The 26,085-nt window shown below is 42.2% G+C and overlaps 2 protein-coding genes across 4 annotated transcripts; one reads left to right on the top strand and one right to left on the bottom strand.

Moving 5' to 3' along the window:
- The first annotated feature begins 814 nt into the window (after nt 1–814).
- On the top strand, nt 815–15,569 carry TMEM243 (transmembrane protein 243). Its single transcript, XM_061566901.1, has 5 exons — nt 815–904; nt 5,701–6,072; nt 9,355–9,405; nt 11,447–11,560; nt 11,869–15,569. Exons 2-5 carry the CDS (start codon nt 5,998–6,000, stop codon nt 11,989–11,991), a joined length of 363 nt encoding a protein of 120 aa, XP_061422885.1. The 5' UTR covers nt 815–904; nt 5,701–5,997; the 3' UTR covers nt 11,992–15,569.
- A 2,961-nt stretch (nt 15,570–18,530) lies between these two features.
- On the bottom strand, nt 18,531–26,033 carry CFAP276 (cilia and flagella associated protein 276). Of its 3 annotated transcripts, none has more exons than XM_061566898.1 (5): nt 25,709–26,033; nt 24,033–24,149; nt 21,707–21,822; nt 20,393–20,520; nt 18,531–19,852 (listed from the first exon to the last, which is right to left on the bottom strand). In XM_061566898.1, exons 1-5 carry the CDS (start codon nt 25,802–25,804, stop codon nt 19,782–19,784), a joined length of 528 nt encoding a protein of 175 aa, XP_061422882.1. In that variant the 5' UTR covers nt 25,805–26,033; the 3' UTR covers nt 18,531–19,781. The 3 variants fall into 3 exon arrangements, with proteins under 3 accessions (XP_061422882.1, XP_061422884.1, XP_061422883.1); XM_061566900.1 differs by having other exon boundaries at nt 20,393–20,511; XM_061566899.1 differs by having other exon boundaries at nt 24,033–24,143.
- Between the last annotated feature and the right edge of the window lie 52 nt (nt 26,034–26,085).

Below are 26,085 nucleotides of genomic sequence, written 5' to 3'. Positions count from 1 at the left end.
TCGCATGAGGAATCGATTACTGTGTATTGCAAACATAGATTAATGTTCAATCTTGATTTTAAACTTTCGTGACTGCAGGAATCCATACTCTTTGGTTCTTTCGGTAAAATCACGTGGGTAGAAAAAAGAAATAGATCACGACGCTTCGATCGCAACACAAGCAATCGTCATCAGGTGTGAAACGAATTTCAATATTTAGTTTTTGTTTAACATTAATCTATACTCTTTGGTTCTTCGGTAAAGTCACGTGGGTAGAAAAAATAATAATAAACACAGCAGTCGTAGAAAAAAATAAACAGAGCAGTCCTACTGCTGTGTTTATTATTCTTCTTTTTTACCCACGTGACTAGCGAAGAACCAAAGAGTATAGATTAATGTTAAACAAAAACTAAATATTTAAATACGTTAAATTTCGATTTAAAGCTTTCGTGACTGCAGGGATTCATCTTCTTGGTTCTTTCGGTAAAGTCACGTGACTTTACCGAAAGAACCAAGAAGATTTAAATACGTTTTTAAGTGAAGTATTTACCTTTCATATACGTTGCACTCCTGTCGTGTTTTGTATTGTTTGTTGTAACCTTCTGACCCCTACTGGAGATCTGTATGGGGGGGGGGGGAAGAGCTTTTACCTCATCGGATTTCTCCAGCCTCAACAAATACTCAAGATTCCAAAACGTGCACGTGTTCCCCATTGTGAGTCATAAATAGAATTAGCAGAGCGCATAAGCAGCGCTTGCAAACGCCGGGTGCCGCTTATCCGCACTGGGAATTCTGGCGGCGGGGCGCGTGCGCTCGTGACGCCTGTAAAGCGTCACCGGTTGGGGGCGTGGCCACTGTCGTGAAGTCGCTCGCGAGTTCGGCCGAGTCCGTGGGTCGAGCTTGTGGAGACCGCGTCGCTAACCAGGTGAGTGAACCACCGCTACCCCGTCAGAGGAGAGGAAACTTGGTTGTTTGTACGGCATCCGTTGTTCCGTCCCGTCACCCACACATCCGAGTGTCTTTTCTCAGGCTTGGGGTGTCGACGAGAGAGGAAAAATCGAAAGTAGGACGCGTAGGCCGAAGCCTACGGTCTGGCCTAGCGGTTTCGCCGGGTTTGGCGAGACGTCCCCTGTAGGACGTGCGGTCTCTTGCCGGTTCTCGCCTCTCGGTGTGTTTACTTAAAAGAGTTCATGTTTGAGTGATTTGTGGCGATTACAAAGTTTTGCGAAGACAACTATGGCTGGTATCACAAAGTGGTAGTGTTTGATATACCGTGTAGAGGTTGTAGAGGAAGGGATGGGTTGAGTTAATCCGTACTGAGAACATGTATTGACTGCTCTATATGTAAGTAAACACGAAAGTTAAGCAGAAAGTTGTACGAAATTATCGACCCTGCGAGATGGTACGCCGAGTCCGTTTTCAGTTTTCAGTTTCATTTATTAGGTATAGCCCTGTGAGCCATTCGGCTCTTGAATCGGGTACAACCGCAACAAACAAAAAACAAAAACATGAACAAGAAAACATCTTAAAGTGAATATGCGCAAACAGAAAAATCCAGGAAAAACTGCAAAGTCTTTGAGAAAAAAGCACCGTACACCAACGCTGTGCAAAATTCCCAGTGGGATGCAAGTCAAACAACAACAACAACAACCACAAGACAACTTAGATTAAAGCCATCATTCTAACGAGTCGATCCTATTCCACGTATGCAGTATGTACTGTAGGTTGGACTTCTTTCGCGCCGTACGTAACCAACCGTGCTAATCAAACAGCCTGTGACAGACTCCGTGTTAAAGGGATCATGGTAGCCACACAAGATATGCCTCCACAGAGCGTAGCGTCGTCGTCCGGTAGAGTGTGATCCAGCTCCTCGCTTTAGCATAGCCACAGATTTTCCTGTGCGCTTGCACGATAGTTAACACGAGTCCTGTTCAAGTTCAAGTTCATTTATAGGTATAGCCCTATGAGCCATTCGGCTCTTGAATCGGGTGCAACCGCAACAAACAAAAAACAAAAACATGAACAAAAAAACATCTTAAAGTGAATATGTGACTGAGTGCAAACAGAAAATCCAAAAAAAGACAGCAATATATTGCGGAAAAAAACACCGTACACCAACGCTGTGTGCAAAAATCCCAGTGGGATGCAAACCTGTGGATGTGAAAGGACCGGTACATTACTGTGATTTTAAAGGACACTTAAAAAAAGCGATGCTTTGATTTGTGAACACGGAAACGATAGAGCCAGATCGACAACATTCTTTGACCTGCCGTTTTAAGCAACTACAACAAAAACCTACTGTGAACTGAAATGCCACACCCGTGTCGTTTTGCAAATTAAACAAAACGTGTTTGAATTCAAGTTGGAGTACAAGTCATTTTAAGCGTATTTACTGATACAGCTCTAGAGATACACATAAACATATTGCCTAGTGCAGTAGAGGGATTTATACAATACAAATACAATGAGTGGAAATGTTACCAATGTGATCACTTTTGTCAAACAACTGCTGAATGAGGGCCCTCCCCTGACGCAACATTGAGAGGCAGTGTTTGCTTGTAATTGATCTGAGTTCCATTAGTTTATTAAAGTTTCAATCATGCTGGCAATGGTATACAGTACTGCTAATATGTGTGTACAATACCCCACAGATTGTGTTTAGTGCTATATTATGTAAGTCTAATAACAAAGGGAATTTGTATTTTTTTATTTTTCCAGAGGCCATATTATTTTATTAATGAACACCATATTTTATGAAATGTTGTATAGTATATATTGTTTGGTGTACGATATTACCATGGTGCGTTGAATCTCAACCTGCTTGTGTTGCTATCTAAACGTCGTATTCTATTATTTAATGTATTTTCTTTCTACGTGGCTTTACCGAAATAACCAAAGAGTAATCCGAGTACTTTTTGGTTCTTTCGATAAAGTCACACAAGCAACCGTAATCGGGTACAAATTAATGAGAAGACAAACACAGTAAACTTGGAAATATAGTCATCTAAGTATAGCCTGTAAGTCTGTCGTGTATTTCCACAAATGTGTCACATTTTGTAATATTTAAACTCTTGGGGTTGGCAGATGTTGTAATGCAAGGCCATGGTTGTTATCGAATACTATCACGGGTTATGGAAATTTCTACACATTTGTCTACAAAAGTCGGTACATTTTGTCTAATATCTACGTGATAACGGAGGTAGGCAAGGCTATCAATGACTTTTTTTGTTTTGAGAGATAGTCGGAAGGGTCTCTTAGTACCCAAGTGACTGCAGTATAAACATGGACGTTTCACTTCATCAAATGTGTGCAGTGTTGTGTATTACATTGTGGAGTTTTTCTATCTTTGACATTTGGCGTGTTAACGTAATGCCGCAAGTCAGTCTTTGCCTTTGAGAGTTACAATGCAACTCGCTGCCATGAATCTGGAATGAGGAACTTCTAAATGTACAACTGATTCTGTCGTGTGATGTGTGTGCACTGCATACTAATGGTATGTGTCGTCTTAATAATGTAATTGTCATAGCAAATGTCTGTATGCCTTTTCTTTCAAAATAATATACTTTGTATTCTCAAACTGTGTATACAATCCACGGTAAAGGATTACCGAAGACCACAAAACAGCCTGAGATCACGTACACATGCAGGGAAATGAAAATATCCTTATGTCTTGTAAGAAATATGTTAGTTTGTTTCATTCAACAATTATTTATTGGCAAATACTTTGAATAATAAGTGGGGTGGCTGAATAATGTTTAAAAAAACTAATTATCGTGGTGTTTTTTTGTGTGCTGGCTGAGAACATCATGCGAATTGCACATGACAACTTCTGTTATTTGCGCTTCGCTGACCGGGATGCACTCCAACGTTACTAGCGGCGCTAACTCATTGCTCTGACACAAGAAAAGAGATTTGTATCATGAGTCATCTAGCCACCTCCTTAAAATGTTATTTGATTGGTTACTTTGCATACGTGACTTTACTCCATCGAGACTGGCCAGGTGGCAGTATGCTCGGAGAAATTGACTCACAATTATTGGAAGGTCGAGATCACATCACGGTCATGGGGTTGTGGAAATCCAGCCTAACATCCCTCTGTAGTCAATTTAATGAGTACCACTTTCTGAGAAATCAACAGTGGTTGCCCTGTTCAGAGGCTGGCTGTCATAGGGACAACAAATTTCCACCATGGGCTCAAGGCGAACAAAAGAGATTCCCACTGCCCATATTTGTCATTTGAGCAGTAGATCTCTTATCTGCGTTGATTTGGACGGAGTGGGGGGGGGCTATTCGTGCATGTTCGTTTGATCAACATGACCAAGTGTGGATAAAAGGATGTATTTGCTACCACTTCTCGATTACTTTTATGCATGTGTTGGCACTTCTAAAAGGACCGATCTATGTAAATGACGAGATACACTCTCAGGTTAACTGTGTTCAAGTCAAACTCACAAATAAGTCTAGATAATACCCATGATATCAAATCACATTCATCCTGTCAGGTCTCGGAAGCTAAGCAGCTTTGAGCCTGTGTTGTTCTTGGATGGGCGGCCACGGTGCACAGACAATCCAGAATCAGTCGGCGTTGTGGGCAGTAGAGATAAGTGCAGCAAAATCCATTGTTCTGTTCTCCCACCCACCACATTCACCAACCTGTACTGAACCAGCGTGGTGAGGTATGGTCGAATGACCCCCGCGGCCTGCACGGCGTGAAGGTTATATTGGGACGCGGATAAGAGGAAGGGTCGATATAATAGGGGTGGATAAAAGGACTTTCCCCCCCTCTATGACGTCTATCATCACTGCAGCAGAATGTTAATTTACCAATACTCCTACTGTTTATACGATAGAATGTAACCAACATTACAAATTACTTAATAAAGAATGCTGAATTCAGTGTGCTGGTTACGTAATTGTGTTGGTGTATTCTGCATGATCACGTGCTTATGTGATGTCTTTTCTTGTACAGGCCATAATTACGAGTTGATATGTTTGGACTTGCCCAATTAGAGTAAATTAGGCTCAGCTGTGTCTCTTGCCTGTGTTCTTTAAATGAGTCACAGTTGCACATTATATTTCCACAAGTGTACCACGTGTGTGATTGCGGTTAAAGCTGGAGCGTTCGTTGTGGTTTGTACATGTGTTGATTTATATATATTCTCCTTTTGAAGAAGTAAAAATGCAGAACAATAATTATGCAATGACCGTAATAGGCAATGTTGCAATTGTTTTCTGTCTAAATTTCGGACCAAGGTATGAATCGGATGACGCATTTATTCTCAAACACAATCTGAATACATTTTAAAAGGGATAATTTTGACGAGTAGATAAAATAACACATTTGTCGTTTTCTTTTTCATTTGCAAGCTTGTAATCCTCATGTATTCCATATCTTGTATTTCCTTACGTAGAATTTATGACCAGAATCTATCCCTTGTGATGAGCAAGGGAAACTTGGCAAGCTGTCACCATTGGTTTTTGGCCTTTTAAATGAACACAGTGAATATATTATATTAAAAACAGCATAATGCATCCTTGTGTCCATGGCCTCCAGCCAACATTAACGTTTCGTAGCGTGATAATTTGAATGATTTATAGTGTGTGGCTTTACGGTTGCAGTGTTTTTTAAATGTGAATGCGCACACTTGGTCGTTACACTGTCGTACTTGTAAAACTTAACCCATTGCTCGTGTCGCGTGTCCCCGCTGTCCCCTCTAAAAGGCAACACCGCCTCTTTATCTCCGAACAGCCCCGGGCCCTCGCCGCAGCTTCCTGCATTCTCAGCGCTCGTGCGTGCCCGGCCCTCGCGCACCTGCTGCGTGGCGAAATTCTGCACGCGCGCGCCACCGTCGCCGCTTTCGTTGGGCGAAGCGGAGGAGCGGAACGACTGAACGCGGTTGCCGTGGTGGTGGTGGTTGTGGTGAGGAGAGAGGAGGGAGGAAATCCCTGGGATGAGCCGCGGCGCGCGGCAGTGAGGTGTGGTGGGGGGGGCCGCCCGGCAGACGGGGCGCGCGCAGCATGAACGAGTCGCCTTCGTACGGCACGACGACCCTGCCCGAGAACACGCCGTTGTTCGGCGAGGCCTCGCGCAGGGTGAGTAGCCGTGCCCCCCACCGCCACCTTCCTTCTCCATTGCCGACGGCACCCGCTCGCTTTGGAACCTCGCAGCAATTCGGTCGGCCGGTCGGTGTGTATCTGCGCGGACGAGAGAGGGCTGCGAGTGTCGCCTGTGTGCCCTTGTTTGTAAAAGATGGCGAGAGCAAGCGTTTGGTTGAGTGAGTGAATGGGCGGATTAGGTCGGAGGGCTGAGCTTGCAACGCTCTGAGATTCTGGGTTTTGATCCCGACTGCCACCCGCCTGTGGTTATATTTGGTTCACAAATGTCGTGAGTTGACGGTCTGAATGATTGGTCCAAAAAGAAAGATGATATTAAATTAGTTTTCTTGCTTATTGTGGCTAAATTACAACTGACAATGTGATGAATATTACTCTGTATATATAGCAGGGTGGGTGGGAAAGTGCTTCCCTCTACTGTGCGGAGCAGGTCACTTGAAGGGATTTCGGAAGTAGTTCTATCACATCCGTTGCTGTGGGCTGTTCTGTATCGCGTGGTGTGGTAGCACTGCTCAACGAGAGCTCCGGATGGATTCTCTGTCTCGAGTCGTGAGAACCACGGGTGGTAGTGCTCCTCTTCTTCTATTGGTGATCTTAAGCCGTTGTTGAAAATTACACATTTGTACGCCAGGATTCAGTTCTTCTTAGGACAACCACCGTTCATTTCCTACGATGTGGTGCTTATTTTACTGACTGCAATTAGACATTTTGCTTAGTTGGCCCCTGGTAGGTCATTCAACGTGTGGCCTTCCATTAGACCCGAGATCAGTTATAATTACCATTTTATCCGCTTTGTTAGCTAACATCACAATTACGGTTTTATTGCAATTCATTACGAATGACACAATTACAATTGTATTTTACCCCAGGTCTGCTTCTCTTTGTGAATCAAGTGATCTGACATGGTACTACCCAGCTGAAAAACTGGGGTAACCTGTTGGTCGTGCATATTAAATGGCAATGTAAGGGGCTGTGTTGGCAGTGGTCTACAACACATTGCCTCTAGCTAAACCGCATATAATAGATATGTGCTGTCTTGGCAGGGAATAAATCACAAAGGGCTATAAATAACATAAATTCTTCTCGGTTTCTTGGTGTTATGAGGAACCCCTTGTCCACCCAGCAGCACGCTGCAGATGAGTCTCAAAGAGTGGAAGCCGGTGCAAGATTTGCCGAATTAAAAAAAAAGTTGCTGCTGTAGAACTTTGTCGTGTAAGGTTTATTTGTACAATACATCATTAAACTCCGTTTATGGTAAGGGCCCTTCTCTTGGTTTGGAAAAAGTATTATTCCATAAGTGGCGGTGTGGCTCGGGATGAACGTCTGCCTTGTTATTGGCACAGAGTTGACATTGTGGAAATCTTGGGTTTATATCGAGGCGTCATCAGCCTCTAAGGACATTTATTGTTTCCGCACCTCTGATTAGCATGGTTGACTATGTACGGTACAAAAGAAGTTCACGTATGTACATAGTCGTTTCTCATCATGTGACACCGATATCTCACTTGGAAGATAAACATAAGAAAATGGCACAACCCAATATGGTTGTTTACTGTCTATTATGGTTACAAGGCAGTGTTTACAGCGGTAAGGTATTTTTTCGCCTGTGTTACGTAGGGGTGGTTGGAACCTGATGACATTAGTTTGATTCCCAGCCACGGCTACCATCAGACGAGATTTACATCTGAACCCATCCTGTGCCCTCCTGCACATTTACCAACTCGTACAGACCTGAGTGATGAAGTATGGTGAAACACCCGCAATGACCAACACAGCATGTAGGAGGCCAGTAGTGATCCATGGAGGGCTGTAAAATGTAAATTGTATTTAAAAATCTGTTATATAGTGGCAGTTATTATTTGCTTGCAAGGTCATGTGTTGGAAGTTTGCCAATGACGCACACTGTCCTGCTCTTGTGAAAGATGCCACGAACTCCTGATTGTCCACTCATCGTTTTGTAACGTGCTACATGTTTTTTCATTTACAATAGTTCACTCGCAACTCATCAAAGTGTGGTTTATGGGATATTTGAAGGGGCCTGCTTAGTGCTGCTGTGAGGCAAGACTCTCAATGGCAAGCTCTGTTCGTCGACACTGATCTAAGCTGCAGCAGGGTAAATGAAGCGATTAGCGTTTTCAGGGTAATTGGGGACATTTCTCAATCTCTCTTCTTAGCTGACGTCAGCCGAAAAGCACGTAGTTAATCCACGTGGTTTAAATCTCACCCAGTGAAGCAGCTTGTCGCAATGAGGCTGCCCCTCACCTCAGAGTGTGCACATTGAGCGGTATAACCCAAAGTTAAACCATAAACTAAACAATTTTTATTTTACCAGATGAGGCCCATTGAGCTATATAGCTCGTTTTCAGTAAGCGCCCCGATCACAAATGATAGTTCAACGAAGTGGCTTATCATGTGGACATTTATAGCAGCCAATTACTCTAAACGCATGTTTCTAAATGTGGAGGGGAAAACCAGAAGACCCGGAGAAAAATCTATGCGACTACAGGGAGAGAAACATGCAAACTCCAAATATTCATGCGTCCGGGTCGGGATCAAACCTACGACCTTCCGTATACTAGGTGAGCAAGTTAACATCTCGCTAAGCCAGAGAGTGGAACACTGCAATGCCCTTCATTTTCCCAGGGAAATCATGCTTAGTCACAAGATGAATGTGTTTGGAGGCTCCTGCATATAGATGTTGAGCCATTTTATCTCGGGAGTGTTTTACATGTTGTGGTTTTATTATTCTTATTCGCTGTATCATTACACAAATACAATATATTTACGCATACTTAATAGATGCCGTAATAGTTGTTTGTAGTGTAGACTCGCACGTTCACTGTGGGTTAAGCTCGGCACCACATGCTTGCTGACATTGCATTTACAATCATTAGTACGTACATTTACGTACGAAATATATGCTTGCACACCAGGAATCTCTGTTGTAAAATAGCCAGACATCTGGCGAAACGAGATCATCCGTGTGACAATTAAAAACAATTCAAAGGTACTGCTGAATTCAACGTTTTGACCGTGCATTATTTTCATTTGTTAAAACCGTAGTAAAATGAGTTGAAAATAGTCATTGCAGACAGAAGCTTTTTCTTTTTGGGTAAACATTGGAGAGCTAAATCGGCATTAATGTGTTTGCTAGGCGTGATTTTTTGTAAGTTTTAACTATTATAACAGCGTTAAAATGACTTTAATGAATGGGTTACCAATTCAAATATGAGATGAAGTGGTTTGTTGTTGTCTTTCTAGGATCGAATAATCAACCTGGTCCTTGGCGTTTTCACATCTCTGCTTGTTCTTGTAAGTTCACTTTTATCCACCATTGTCTCACTCGCCACATTATATTTAAGCACACTCTTGATTGTACATGCTATTCAATATCCTGCTGCTCTTTTCAAATAGAACGCTGGAACGCGTATTTCATAATCGTGTTCGTACAAGTTCGCTCATATTATTTTGTTTTAAGGTTTATTATTAACTAGTTCACAAAGCCTGTCTGGAAAAGTTTTCAATAAATATAATAAATAACCTGATATGATTTTTTTGACAATTTTTATCTACGATCAGATGCTAACAACTACAAAAAAAGTATTTTTTCACAAAATAAACTAACTTTGACGACTTAATTCAACTTGTATTTAGAGACGTACCCATCAGAAACTGCTCAATTTAAATATTCCGTTATTTTTTTTATTAGAAAGAACATAAATTAATAAACTTAATACTCTGAGGGGAAGTTCCTATCATTTACCGTTTTTTTTATTATTCAGTTAAGAACTGCTAATTATTTGCTGATTAATGAACTATCAAAATAAAAAACCCGCAATTTTACATTTTAAACTGCTTCTGAATGACATGCACAGACATGCTTATGTGCCACTTAAGATCTGGATTTGGGGTCTTAAAATGAAAAATCTCAGATTATCAGATTTTTCTGTACAAAATGTCAGTTTTCGACCTTGTCGGGAAGTACCATAGAGGTTTGAGACATACATACAGATTAAGGTCTTATTTATATAGATTAAAATAATAAGTTATTGTTTAAGTGTTCTATAAGCTTTGTGAATTAGGTTTGCATGCTATAGATTTGCATTTGCTTGCATTTTTTTGTTTACACAGCACTGCCTCTTTCTAAATGTTGTCCCACTTAAGCGAGTTGAAATTACTACACCATTTATATATATAAAGAATGCTTGTTCATTTCATTACATGAGTGCTTTCATCTCAATACTTTTCACCGACAGAACATCAATTGTCATAAAACAGCATTATAACTAAAAACCTCATGACGCCAATCCATCACAAGGTGATTATTTTGTAGAGCCTTGATTTTCCTGATTTAAAATAGATTTAGTCACGATACTCTTCTACATTGGTGGTTTCGAACAAGGGGGTTAGATATTCCACATTCTTATGGCATGGGCCAATACGTCCCCTACACAAGCATTGTTGACATCTGACAAATTGGTGCACGGTTCTATAAAGCCTAAGAGGGAAGGTGAGCTCATGCGAATTCCTTGCATGTGAACCAAGTGGGGTGTCACATGTACCAAATTCAGATTATATATTCGTAGAAAAATAATTTGCACACATAATTGATGCAGGTTTTGCGAGCGTAGGCCTCGGTTATAGTCAATTAATTGAGTCATCGTTACCTGGCCAGTGAGCACGATATCCCTTAGCGGTGTCACCTGTGATTCCACGTGTGAATATGTAATTTTCACTGAATGTAGGTTTTCGCGCACAACGAGTAATCGACTGTAGGTGAGTGTGAAGGACTCACTCTTTGGTTCTTTCGGTAAAGTCACGTATAAAGATATTATTTAATTTATTATTTTATCTTTATACGTGACTTTACCGAAAGAACCAAAGAGTAATTCCTGCAGTCACGAAAGCTCCATATTAAGAGTGTGAAGGACTCATCGCATAGCCACCAGAAGAGGCCCGGTGTGTCTGGTTCTGAAAGTTTCACACCGACCTCGTTTTCCAGCGATAGGTATGATGCTAAATTAAGAGTGCCTCATGTGACACGTGGCAGTGTGAATTTGGCCTTGTCTTGGGGCTGAGGTCATATTGAAAGCGATGAACCCAGGATTCAGCAACCAGCGTGTCAAGCACTAGGGCCACCCAGCCACTTCTGATTGGTTTGCCTTTCCCGTATCTTGCCCTGCTGTCGTGTTTCTGTATTGTTGTTGTAACGTTCTTACCCGCCCCGACTGGATATCTTTGAAAAAGAGCTTTATAGCTCATCGGATTCCTCCAGTAAAAAGAAATTTTCTGACTTTTGCGTGGTTGTACATTCCATTTAAATGAACCGTGGTTTGGCCTTGCCGTTTTGCAGACGACGCTGGTGGCTGCGTTCGTCCTTCCCAAGGGTGGCAGCTCGCACATCCGAGGAGCCAATGTCTACTTCGCTGTGTGCATCCTGCTCAATTGCATACCGATGATCGTGCTCGTGAGTCCTTGCGTCTCCCCGCGTTGTTCTGCTCCTGACCAAAGGCATGCAACTTAAGTGCACATTTCTTTCAATTTGAGAGCATGCTTTGTTAAACTTTAAAAGTAAGTGAATGCGTGCGAGATTAAGAATACTTTATTTGAAAACGTCAGATTTGTGAACATCTATAGAAAATGTCAATGGGAACTGTTCACACATACTGCACTGGATGCGGGCGGTTAATTTGTGAATTCACTTTGAGTTTTGACTGTTTAACTCGCAAACTGTTTTCTGTTTGCTTTTGCGACAACACGTGGCGTGCTCTACAGATAATCTGGTACCGGTTGGGTGACCTGGAGCCCAAGTTCCGCACTCTGATCTACTACATGTCCTTCACCATGGTGCTGCTCTGCATCTGTGCCATTCTCTTCTTCAACAAGGTTGGGGATTGACGGGGGAGTGGGGGGGGCCTTGGGAGAGGTGAGGTGACGTCTCAATTAAACACAAGGTTTACCCGGATGTAGTTGGGTAACGGTCAACCCTAACGTGTACCCTTAAGTGACTCGCACACAATCGTACAATTGTATACAAACGGACCACCTCAAATATTTGCGCATTGTGATCGCCTGGCTGTGCACTTTGAATTGTATTTTTTCCAACTGAATACCGACAATGATCCCCCTGCCCCCAGAGCTATTGATTTCCTATTTTTTTCTATTCAACAGAGGATCGTGTGAAACATTACAGTAAATGTGTGTTTACACTGAAAAGTTGATTCAACGGCTTTATAAGACCTTTAATTTCTGGCCAGTTTCTTGATAGTCCGATCGGAAAACAGTGTAACTGTTTTCCTAAAATATGGCCGAAATTCAAACTCTCCTTGCTCATCCTCTGTCAGCGGTCATGAACCATTGGCAGAAATTTCACATTTCCATGGTTTAAACCAGTGCTTTGTTAGTCAGCATGGTATTCTTTTTAGTTTAGTGGATGACAACCTGTTGCTAACGTAGAAAACAATCACGAAATTATCATTGCGTCCAGTGTAAATACGGTGAGCATTGAATGGCTTCATAAAGTCCACAGACTGCGACGTCACTAAAGTTCCGTCGGTTATCGTCGACTGAAAAATACTAATGTGCCAACTTAGACGACGCTGGTCAAAACGCACTGCACGAACGTATGGTGTCCCATGTTAATGGTCGGAACTCATCAAGACGACAGCACGCAAGAGTCCTTTTGTTGCATGAGGGATAAGCCAGTGTTATCTTGCCGTTTAATTTCTCATGTGCAATTGTCATCTGTTATGTCACCATATCTCTTCTTATTTGTGGCATTCAATAAAATAAACGCTCTTTAGTTTTCTACATGATGACACGAGCAATGCATCATAGACGGTCTGCTGTGCCAAGTATTAGGCATGTAACTATGCACCAATTTAAATCTGATTGTTATGCTCATAGTACAAATGCTCACGACCCACTTGTACGTGTGTGAATAGATTATTTATAACTAATACAAAATGTATGTTGATCTTATTTTTGGCGCGAATGAAATTGTACACAAATGAGTCGAGCAAGATGTCTGCCGACTACTTTCTTGCTTTCAAATTTGTGTCCTTGGAAGCCTTAACGTGAACAATCATCATATAGTGAAACAGGGTAGTGAGTGGGCACTGGGCTTCTCACAGATGCACTTGTTCGCCTGTCCTCTGCCGTGGGTTCCAGCCATGTGCTTGCGCACACATGCTAGTCAACACCAAAGCACGGGCCCATCTATGCATTGGCTGGGCCACAATAGCGGTAAATATCTCCATTGCCCTTTTGGTCAAACACCCCACAGATCCACCTGCAGTCTGCCTTAACAGTAATTGTGTCTTGTGTGTGAATCCGAGTTATTTTTCTGTACGTGTTTCCGTCAATCTGAATGCTCATGGCTGTGCCAAATTGTACGCACCAGAATAAAGTGGCAACTCGTTTGGGCTCGGCACGTTAGCGGGTGTGATGCGTTCACGAGGTCATGACTCGTACCGATTCATTTTGCAATCTTCTATGGCAAAAATATGCGAACAAACCGGCCATCTGGCCTTTGTCATTTTGACACTGAACAAGACGCGTAATGAAAAATATTGGCTCTTTATTCCTCGAATGCGTTATGGGTTTTTTTTTGAACTGACATGAGTTATGAAGTTGTCATGATCGAGAGTGTGTTTGTGTCTGATGCTGACAACTGGGCCTGAAATGAGGGAATTTTGTTTCTTGCTGCTGCAAGACTTGCTAAAAAAAATGACATGTGTTTATTTATCTCTGTGTGTGATCATACGCATCCAGGCATATGGTGATTATACAGCAGCCGTCGCTCGAATTAATCTATTTGTTCAGATTCTCGATAAGGAAAAACCGTATTCGTGACCATTTTACTGCACACAACACAGTTTTGCTGCTGCTGGATTCTATCAGACTTGGTAATTTGTTGAGTTTGGTCAGTCTGTTCTGGTCTGCGTGTTGGAGAACTGTTCAGCTTATATTGTAATGCAACGAGCATGATTCAGAATATTGCAGGAGTTTATAATGTTGTGATGTATAGTGTACAGCCCGAAGAGATTTAATATAAAATCATATTTTTATTACAGTGACAATGACAAGGAAGCGGTAACCGGTACAATGATGCGTGCAACAATCAGCATGTAAAATCTATTTTTTTTATTGATACCGTCAAATACACGACAAGCCAACATGCATGTGTTCACTGTATTACACAGCACCTCCAGAAGAATATCTGAATTGTTGTTCACTTTATATCGTGTTTCTTGCAAAATACATGGAAATCCTAAAACAGTTGTGTTAGTTTGTGTGATCGCACTTGGTACTGAAATAACACTTGATGAAACACAAACTTGGTAATGCCATCAAATATGTTTTCTGTTTGTCAATGTGCTTCACGATAAAAATAATTATGCTTAACGATAACCTCACTCGCTTGCTCTTTCATTCCTGCGACATGCTGCCTCCACACCGACTCAACAGTCTTTTGAGAATTTTGACCTATGGTCAAGATGTTAAACATTATTGACAAACCAGCTCATGTCCTCTTACGAGTGGATCTAGAATCTAAAAATCTGGCTGCCTTTTTTATACCATTCATGTGTTTTGGCAGTTAACTTTGATGTTCACACTTCACAAATTTCTCATTTTATACAGATACCACAATTTGTAAGTAGGGCATTTCACTATGGTTATGTCAAGAAGATAATGTCATGATAATCCCTAATAAATATGTAATTGGGTGCGTTTGTAATGTTGCTTTACCTACTGCACTGGAAAATTATAATGGGCACACTTTTAGTCGAGGTGGAATGATGAGTTGATTCATCCATTAATATTGTTTCCTAATCTTATGATGCACACATTGATGTTTATTTTTTATTTTGACCTTTTTGTATGCAATGGTGTCGCGTGATGCTGTAGCCATTGGACACGTTACCATTCGCATTTCTTGAATTCAGTTTTGGCAATGAATTGAAGCTTTCGGGGGAATTGATCATTACATCCCTAACTTTGAGCTCTAAATCAGTGTGTGATGAAACTGTTCTGTATTACCCCGGTACAGATATTGTCAACTATTTGTTCATGAACCCTCTAAACGAGCCTCAGATGCTGTTAAGGAGTTTGCCAAAAGCTTACGGAGCCCTCGGTCCAAAATAGTTTGAGAATCTCTATTCTGGCAGGTGTTGTGATTTTTTTCCACTCCGTTAATGGCAAACCAATTTTTGACACGGCCTGTATTTTGTCCTAAAAACAGCCTCAATAATTAACTGAATAAGAGAGTAAGTGACTATTTACAGAATGTATTTTCTGCTGCCAAGCGTATACCTTGTGAATGAACGTATAAACATAGCCCCTACTTAATGAACAAATAAATCCTGAAAGTATGGTCTCGTAATGACAACCTGGGATTTGTACACCTAGCCAAAGATTCATTTGGCAATCTGCGAGAATGTGCTTGGCAGCGTTGCTTATACTCACCTTTGATATTTTTTTTTATAAAGTGCACGAATATTTGTTTAAAGGTGTGAATATTTTTGGAGCAGGTGACACGGTGTACTTAGTGGTGGGGCAGTGTGTAGGATTTTTGGTTTTGTTTCAGTCCATGTAATAAAATAGATTGACGTTATGGTATTAACAGTATCGTAGTATGGTTATGTTTTGTTTATACATGCTTTTAATACTAAATTGATGCCATATTTCACAAGTGTACAGCATTTCTTCTACAAACCCAAAGTTTATGGGCAGTATTGAGGACACCTTTGCCTTTGACCGGCCAGTCCTGTGGGTGATGTTAAGCAATGATGGATTGAACGACCTTCCTTTCTAACAGGCTTATCAGCCAGGCTGTGTCTGCGCATCTAGCTGTCCTGTTTCAGGAAACAGATATAGATTAAGCCTCTGTGCACAGAACATATTTACCCCTCTGCACTGCATAGCACCGCTCTCCTTCGATACACAAGCCCCTTCCGCATAGTTTCACAATCGGTCAAGGTGATCATCAATTCCATTGCTTTGTGAGACATTTGTCTTAGCAACCAGTTGCAACGTTGCAAGGCCGTTACTTTGAATACAAAGTGTAACATTCAACGTTAAGTTTGAATTTGCAAGAGTTTGTTCGATGCGAAATGGAATCGCGATGTTTAACTCTTCGGTTAATGCGTGCCACTTAGTTATGGAACCCAAACACCGTACGGCACTTTATAGTAAAAAACACACTAATACAAAATTTACATAATGTGTGTTTAGAAAGGGTTTTATTGGGAGGGGATTTGCACTTGGTGAATATGATGATATTTTTCTTGGATTCTAGATCCATTGGGGCTGTATATAGAAGCCACACAAGAGAGAAGTCTAATCGAGGTTATTTATGTGACCCCTTTTCGTGTTCTGCTCGTAAACTGGTACGAGGCACTCTCCCTCTCTCTCTGCCCCGTGTTCATTGCTCTTCTGCTTCTCATCTGTCTCTACATCCATCCTTGTTGAACATCGCCTATCATCGCCGTTCTTTGTTTTTCCCCTCTTGGTCTCTTCCTAAAGAGTATTCCCTCAAGCCCCTCCTTCAACAATCCATTCCATCTCACCACTATCTTCACAGTCTCATTTCCTTCCTGTTTATATTTGAATGGGTTCACGTTTTTCTTCCACCTGAAGTAGCATCTTATTATGAAGTAGCGGCTGTTTGTTTTCTGTCTAGCTTATTTTCATAACCGTCTCCAAATCCGCATTTCAAAACCCTCCAATCTATTTACGCTTTACTTTCGTATTTTACATGCCTCGCACAAACACGTGACCACACTCCCAACATCGCTTTTCGTTATCTTTGACTTAAATTTGCTATCAAAGCCTTGTATTCGACTTTTTTTTCTTTTCTCAAGGCTTTATCAGCAATTCCAAATTCATGCAATTTTCAAGCACGGAAAGTTGCTCACCTTCATTAGTGGACAAACCAGTGGTGAAAAGTCCCCACTTTCTTATGACGGCGCTGGCTCGTACAAATGTTTCCACCGTAAAGGTTGTATATCAGTTTTCTTGCCACTCTACAAACATAATACCATTAAACAGAAGAATATGCACCCTTGTTTACAAGCACAAGCGCCTTTTCCCATATGTGCACTCTTTCAATTGTTTGCTATGAGAATGGGAAAGTTTGCTTAAGATAATTGACGTTCACTTTCACACCACGACTACCGTTTGGGTTTATAGGAATTCAATGTGATCCTGTGCCTAATGAGGTGAGAGCTGATTGTGGTTTGCTGTCGATTAAATTGAGAGACCTGGGGTAATTAGTTCTATGCCGTGATCCTGAGGGTCGCTGCGTAGTTTTCAGGTGAAGATGCAGTTGTGCAATTACTTCATGTCACCGCTGGTGGAAAAGGGCCTCTGCGCAAAGGAGGTCTCGAAGATAATTGGTCTCCTGCCATGCTGACTAGACCTCTGGGTAGAGGTGGGGGTACCCAGACTTTACCACACCACGCACGGCCTGCCGATCGGCTAACTGGTGTACCCATTTAAACAACGTTTGTAATACGCAACGAAAGATGTATAAACCTCGTGTTTCTACTGGGAGTTGGCTCACGACCAATTCTAAAGATTCAAAGGTGCGTTGTTTTTGCTGCATGTCGCCCGAGTTTAAATTCGATTCGTAATAATGGCAGTGCTGCTGTAATTTCCAAATCAGACTCATATTTACAATTCTGTGACTTAACTGCAGTGTTTTTGAATCTTAAGACGTAATTCGTTTTAAGTACTGTGGATTTTCAGTAGTTCAATGTTTTTTACTCTCCTTGTTGTTGGTTGTGTTGAAGGGTTTAATTGCATAGCTGCGTGGTCAACTGATTTTCTACTAATAAAACACTGTTGATGCATTCTTTTAAAACTTTGGTTTTCTTGAAAAAAATAAAACCAGAAATGAAAGACTAGTGTACATGTGTTGAATTGTCTCCTAATTACGAATACCACATTAACTTAATAACTTTTGTTAAGTCCGCTGGAATGCAGGTACTCAATGGATTGCTCCATGGCAAGGTTCGGAGATGTGATGGCTTGGGGAGGCCTCCATCCAGCAATGGATTGAATATGGATGATGATGATAATTATAATTGGTTGTTCTCATATACAGTAGATATGAAACATAATTTGGTATTTTTCAGTTACTTATGTTCGGGTTTACACTTTTCAAATAGAATATAGAACCAAGTTAATAAGCCGTAACCAATATTAACATTTGCTTGTCTAACATTGTCTTGCCTGATGTTCCACACTTTTTTGTTAATTGAATTTGAATAAACCATTAAAGTATTCAGATGCTTTAGGAAAAAAGTACATACACGTGTAAATGAACTATTTAATGAGAGAATACCTTCTGTGGAGCTTAACCACACATACAGGTTTGTTACGATCTGAAGATTCAACGCCTGCATTGCCGTGCAAAACAGTCACAGCCATGCTCGTGATGGAATGTATTTTATTAAGAGCGTCTTGAGAAATACATAAATTGTGATTTCAAGAAACGCCTTGCTAGAAATTCTATAACGCCACAGCAGTCACTAATCGGATTATAATTGTGTTAGTAGCTCGGTTGACTCAATGAAATATGCACCTTGCAAGAGTGGTGCTGACCACTCGAGTCCCAATAATTAAACACTTTCTCACAACACCAGTAATACTGGATTTTTCTGCGATAGTTCTTAATACTTGTAAATGCAGTGTAATCTAGCAAGGTTAAGGCAATGATATCAAGTAGAGTATTTCATTCAAATATATATTCATATATTGAGAGTACTGAAAACTGTGCTTAAGTTTCAAAAGCAGCTCTGATTCGAGATTACATCTAGAAATACAGAAAAGGTAAAATGTAAACAGCTACAGTAACCTCTGTATACATTATTTAATCAAGGAAGCGGACCAGGCATTGGAACAGCATCCGAACACAGCGATCCCAGGTGTCATTGTGCAACATTCCACGGACAACGTGATTACTTATTGTTCAAGTCATGATTGGAATTTCCCTCAATTGAGCTCAGTTTAGCAACTGTCCATCCAATTTTCTCAATTGATTGACACTAATTATCATAGTAATTATAATCTTTAAAACAATCGTACAGTGTTAGTTAAAATGCATATGTAAAGGCAGCACAATTAAGAAACTTTCTTTGGAAGACATTGCCTTTACTTAATTCAGGTGTGAGCCCATCGAGATTCATGTATTTAATAGGAAAGTCTATATCATGGGACCTTTTTTTCCTAGTACCAAAGACAATGCATATATTATCAGAACATGTTCGCCACAAGTACGTGTGGTTAATGCAAACTTGATTCCTTGCAAAAGGTTTCTATTTTATTTTATACCTACGTGACTTTACCGAAAGAACCAAAGAGTATGGATTCCTGCAGTCACGAAAAACTTCAAATCAAGATTTTCTATTTGGTGTTTGAACATCTTAACACCTGTTTTATTGCCAGAAAGGGTAAAACCGGTTTTTATTTTTCATACTTTAGTAAAGTCCTGGGCCAAGTAAAATTAACATTTAAAAATGTCGGAATGGGGTATTTTTTCACCGCCACTTCGAAATGCGATCCACTGAGCGTCCCTGTGCAATTTGGACGAACGTTGAGTTTGGATTGACACAATGCAGGTGGGCTTCGTCTGGAAGACTCGGTGGGCACCTGCGTTCCCCGCAGGCCAGGCGAGCCACGCTCTAGGTGCAGTAGAAACCTCCGTCCTGCTTGCGCGAATATCCGCGGTTGGTGGCGGCTGAGTGGTGACTCTCTGTGCACACGCAGAGGCGAAGATCACACCACCACTGTTCAGTCGTACGGGAAGATGCCCGTGGCTAAACTGGCTACTCGGGTTAAGTGAGTTGGTCTCTCAATGAGAGGTAATAAAACGTGTTTTTATTGACGTCGAACAGACACTTTTATTTGTAGATGCATAAAGAAGGTGTGCCTCTGGTGTGGATATCTGTGAAAAAAGTCCTTCATATCTCATCGGATTCCTCCAGTCTAAATACATATTCTGATGAGTATAGAATAGTTATGAATATAACTTCTTTGCCTCATCACATGAGACCAATATTGCAATTGGAATGTAAATGTACAAGTGCAGCCCTGCAATTTCCGATGCCACTGCTGACAGAAAGGCCTCCACTATATGAAGTAGAGGGTAGTTTGGCCTCCCATTCCAACCGGCAATCTCTGAATGACACATCCAGTGTGCTCACCATTACACCATGGCAGCATTCCCGAAACGTATTTGTGGAAAAATGGCAAAACAAATGGAAAGAATTGTGTCCCAGGATGCATTGCTCACGGATGGCCCCAGCGATCGCATGGATCGTTTCCTTGTTGGGGACGGTGAATCTGCGCAGGGGCAGGCTGCTCGGATTGCCGCTGTCGGGGTTCTCTTCGACGCGGGTCTTCAGGGCCCACCTGCAGCCCCTCAACGTGGAACACGCAAAGGGTTTGTTGCGAAAAGGCAAATGTGGAGGAGGTGGCCCGGAGACTTAGGAGGGCGAATGCGGTGTCAAAGCACTGAGCAGGCACCCTGGATTTGAATCTGAGCAGACCTGTGATGAATAAAATAGTTGTTCAAGTGAAACGAGTTGATGGTCTAATGAATTCAGTCACGAATTAGTGCATGACAAAAAATACCCACGTTAAATAGAGTTAATATAGTTAAATAAAGTCTCACTCAATTCATAATATTAAATCAATTAAGACATACAAATTGGTTTGCCCTCCAACGGGCAATCTTTGCAAGACATGATAAAGGTGTGCCACAGATTACGTAACTGGATAAAATCGCAAAGAAACATTACCCCCGACTGGCAGGCGATATCCATCGATGAAACACAGCGCCTACATGATAAACCGGTGCAAATACCAAATGTACGAATTTACAATTGTCGCATGGACAAGAGAAATAGCGTCATGATGTCATATTCTGGGAACTGCTTTCTTACTCGCACTGCTCACTGAAAGCTGATTAAAAATGTACTATATCATGACAACATGACACCGATGGTACTGCACAAATTGTAATCACGACAACAATTAAGATCACATGAAAAAAGACAGATGCTCCTCGTGATTTATGGGTATGTTATTAATTAAATTGGCTGTTGAAGACAATTGATGACTATGCATGCACACGCACGTGTAGTTTAATGATTTCACAAGGCGCGTGTAAGAATGCAATTGATGGCTGGGACAAGTTCTGTTGATTAGGTTCCACTTTAAGGTTTCAAATTGGCACTACCTTAACAAGACTCTTCTATGGAGCTCTCTGAGGCTTTTCAGTGAAATTATATACCAGACTCTTTTAAAAGGGTTCTCTAGATGAGTCATCACATGTTCTATGGTTTTAACATCTAAAATTTTCTACACTAACTTTTAAAAAGTCAAAATGGTATCCAAATCAACAGAGAATTGTTTTTATCTCCTGTTTATAGCCTTGAACCAACCGTGGAAATTTCACATTTCTATGGCAGGACTACATCCTTTATCTTGTGTTCCTCAACCCTTTCAAGGATAACCTCCAGTTTGGCTTTTCTAGTCTGCCACATCTTAAACTTGAATGTGCATTTATGTTATATTAAAAGCACATCAGCGTGGGTGCTCATACCTATCCACACTGTTCACAGTTTCCCTCTGTACCAAGGTCTCATTTTTTCCTAGCAGGAATCCAGAGTGGTGATCGTACAAGGACTGGAGGACGAAATCCAGACTGTCTCTTGGAACCTTGAGTTTGAGCACAACACAGCCAGTTAGTAACGCGACACAGCATCAAAACGCACACCACACAGGCCCAGAAGCACAACGCGCACATGCAGACACAATGTACAATGAAAGTTACATCATTGCAAAAAATACACTCTATCTATGAGTGTAAGCAAACACATGGGCAAGTATTTGTGTGTATTTAAACGTTTGTTTGCAAGTGTGCACAAGTTTTCACGTGTCCTTTCATACGTGTGTTGGGAAAGTGCTGTTATCGAGCACATCATACATGTTTATAAAGCTTAAGGAGGGACCTCTGGATGTGACAAGCACCAAATCGTGGGAAACTAGCAGCGGCTACGCGATAGAAATTCAGGTTTATACCAGCCTATGCGTCAAACAGAAACCCTGCGTGGTGAATTATACCATGAGAATTTGGAGTCCACACCACTGCCACATCCTTTCTCATGGACGCTGGCGATCATGGCTTTCCATTTACCTCTGTCCACGATATATTACTAAAGAACTTGCATTAGATGCTCCCTGTTGCATCCAATCGTTCAAATTGCTGATCCGTACTATAATGGAGCAAAATTGTGAGTTTGTTACTCCAGATTCGTTTTTTTTACGAGACAATTTTTTTTGAGCGCAGAACATTTGTGAAACATTAACAGTCAATCAAGTAGTGCTTTATTGTATATTTAAGCGTCAGTTAACACACAAAAAATGTGAAAGTTAAATTTTGGAAAGGTTACATCCGGTTTACGACATCCCGATTAGCGACATGCCTTTACGACGTCTATTTAAGGCCACCGTGGATCGATTTATGGCACAGAATCTACATTGAGGGCCCATCTTTCCACACGATTCCGACTTCGTTTGCACGGCGATGATTCGACCGTGCAAACGGAGCAGAAAGTCGGCGAGGATTAATTTTTCTCATAAGGTCAACTCACTCGGGCAGAGGAAGGAAGAACACGAGGTGAGAAAATAAAATGTATAACGATTGCTTTGTGTCGATTTCAGTAGTGTAAACGTCGTGCAGTACTGCACTGTTCGCTTACCACTCTTGGCCTCTGAATTTATAGCGCGAGGGGACTGTTTTGTAACAAGTTACAGCATTCAGACTGGTTATAATACGTTGGCTTTTTAAAAAAAAGAACTATTTCTTACTGTTATTGTCTATTCTTGTCTTACTTGGAGTAGATTAGATTTAACTATTGAGGTTTTAGCCTCCTAGGTTCGAATCGAGATCCGAAGGCCACCCCCCCCCCCCCAGTCATCCGCAGGCCCGAGGGGGATGATTGCCTCTCGGTCTCGTCGACTCAATGTGCCGTATTCCCCGGCTATTTGCACCTCCTCGTTATCCTAAGTCAAAATATTAGGAACGTTAAATCTCGTTTGGTGGTGCAGCAATCGCGTACGTGAGCAGCATCACCCCCATGGCCGTGTAAGCAGAGAAAAAACAAAACCACTTTGCCTTTTGACTGAGGACTCCCCACTGCCGTCAATGGGGCATCTTTGCTGCGTGTGTGGAGTAGTTATCTTTGACGTTACGACGTGCCCGTCAACTCCTTATCAGTGCCCTACCTTATTACGGACCAAATTGGGACCTTATTGGTCACCCCGTGCCCTTGTAAACCTCAACGTTCATCATACAAAGTCCCATCATCACAAAGGGAGAAACACAAATCGACACAAACAAATGTTGCCCCTATTGAAACCAAGGGTGGCACAGTCGGGTTATTTAGGTTTAATTGTATTTTTTATATTAAACCCGATCATCTGAGATTGGTAGAAATCCGGTTTAATTGGTTCTAATTGTAGAACCGCACTTCTCAACGACGGGCTTCATCCATTCCAAGCTAAGGAACTCACTGGCGCCCACGATTGTGGAGAAGCTCGTGTTCATCAAGACCAACCTGCCCGCATTCTATGACTACCCCGTGCCCGACGATAGCAGCACCGACGAGGAAGCAGCCTAAGCCTTGGATCAGAGTTTCGTATTCATTAAACCAGGTTTTAATTCCCTGAAATCGGGTTTAATTGTATTAAAGAAAAAAGCCCGATGCCTGCCGCTGGAAAAATCGGGTTTTTTCCACCCATGATTGAAACGGCTATACGCCGTATGGACATGAACACTCAATTTCCCTGTACAAGTACGGGTTTGCTTCGATGCACGGTGGCATTGTGCGTGTCCCCGTGGCCACCGTGGGGGGTGGAGAGGGCACCTGATGGTGCTGGCCTGCGTTGCGGCGGTGGGTGCTGGCCAGAGTGTTGGAGCCGTGCAGCCTCTGCCAAGGCTCTTGTGACTGCCCCATGTACGCCGGCTCGCCGTACCTCTGCGTCTGGGCAAACAGTGGCGGCACAGTGGGTGGCAAATGTTGTCCCGTGCCACACGGTGGGGCCAAGATGACCACATTGAACAAAGACGACGGCGCTTTCAGAGATGCGCTTCTGCGGTCGTCTGGAACGCTCCTTCCAAGGCCACTGGGGCTGCGCGCTTTTAAATTGTCGTCTTGATTGAAAAAAAAACACATTTCTATACAACTGCTTTTTAGTGTTTAATGTGGTGTCCTTCACCCGCATCTCCGAGTAGCACGGCTGGCTACGTACGGGCGCGAAATAATTTAAACTTACGTACCAGATTTATCTGGTCCTTCTAATCAATGTTTGCCTCGGCCCTAGGGATACGTTTCCCATTGCAATTTCCAATGTCTCAGGCCTAATTTCGGGCTTTTTTAGCTGAACTATTGTGAAAAGGTGTGTTTTTCAAATCATTGAACCATTGTTGGAGTAATTTAAAACGTGAAGCTATTAGTAATGGTAGCGGTGAAATAAGCTAAAAGAGTTGAGATTAATGATGGTGATGATACCCGATGCTTAGGACAGTTCTACGTCTGATGATGATGATATAGTGATTATGGTGGGTTTGATGCGAGCTGCTGATGTCAAATGATGATCATGATATTGATGATGAAGGTAATAGTGGTTAATAATGATGGCAATTACGTTCACACCGGTCTATATATTATGATGATGGTGTTGATTAGTGACGCCTGCTGTATATTTGGAGTTTGCGTGTCTCTCTCCCCGTGGTCGCGTGGGTTTTTCTCCGGGTCCTCCGGTATTTCCCTCCACATTTAGAATCATGCGTTTAGATAATTTGACTGCTATAAGTTTCCACACGATAAGCCACTTCGTCGAGCAAGCAGCATCGGTGGCCAGGTCGCATTCTGAAAAGAGCTACATAGCCCAGCTGGCCTTATCCTGGTAATATACAATAAACAAGTGAGAGAAGTAATCAATGACTTTTTTCGATTAAAGCTTTCGTGACTGCAGGGAATCATCATCTTGGTTTTTTTCGGTAAAGTCACGTAGAAGGGAAATAATAAAATAATACAAATTAAACATAATAAAATACAATTCTCACGACGTTTCGGCCACAACGCAAGCAGCCATCCTCAGGTGAAGAACAGGTCTGTCGGAAAGACAGCGTCTGAATGAACACCACCAAGCTTGGCAGCGTATATTTAAGCTGGGTTAGGGGAGGAAGGGCGCCTTGACAAATGAATTTGCATATCAACAGCGGAATTTAGCATATTTATGGGAAATGCAGATATGGGATTAGTCACTCCTTGTGGAATGCGTAGGAGGTGGGGGGGGTCTCAAAGTCATATTATGCCCGTGCATTATGTAGGATTAGCAGCAACAAAGGGAGGAGGTAGGGTTAGCAGTAATAAAGGGAAGGAATTTTAATAGTAAGGAGCTGTAATGAGGCTACTGGCGGCGATGATGCTGATGATGCTGGCTGATGCCAACACTGTATTAACACCACGCGTAAGGTCACGGCCACCTCCAGGGTCAGGCAGAGGGGGGGGAGCTGAGAGGTGTAGCGGTCACTCACGGTGTGTCGCAGGCGTGTCCCCGTGAAGCTCTCGTCATTCTCCAGGGTCGGCATGGGGTAGGGCTTTCTCGTGGAGGTCCAAGAGGCGTCAACCATCTCGCTGGTTTTTGGTGGTGGTGGGGGCTGTCAGCGTGAGCTCCTCTGGTGCCGGCCAACGAGGCGAGCGATGGGGCTCTCTGGTGAGGCACTCGTGCCGAGAGGTCTCGAGAGGTTGTTGAAGCGGTGGGATGATGAGATGAGAGGGGGGTGCGGGTGCCGTGCCGTGCGGGACTTCTGCGAGAGAGAATTTGGAGCGCACGCAGCGGCCTTGCCTGCCTCGCCCAACGCGGGGTTTGTTTGTGGCCACGTGGCAACGTAGTCGTGGCAACAGCAACCAT

This window comes from Lethenteron reissneri, chromosome 38, assembly GCF_015708825.2.
Source record: "Lethenteron reissneri isolate LAM-NWPU_2019-01 chromosome 38, ASM1570882v1, whole genome shotgun sequence".
NCBI lineage: Eukaryota > Metazoa > Chordata > Hyperoartia > Petromyzontiformes > Petromyzontidae > Lethenteron > Lethenteron reissneri.
Note: the sequence above shows the minus strand (reverse complement) of the source record. Positions and strands in the feature narration are given on the sequence as shown.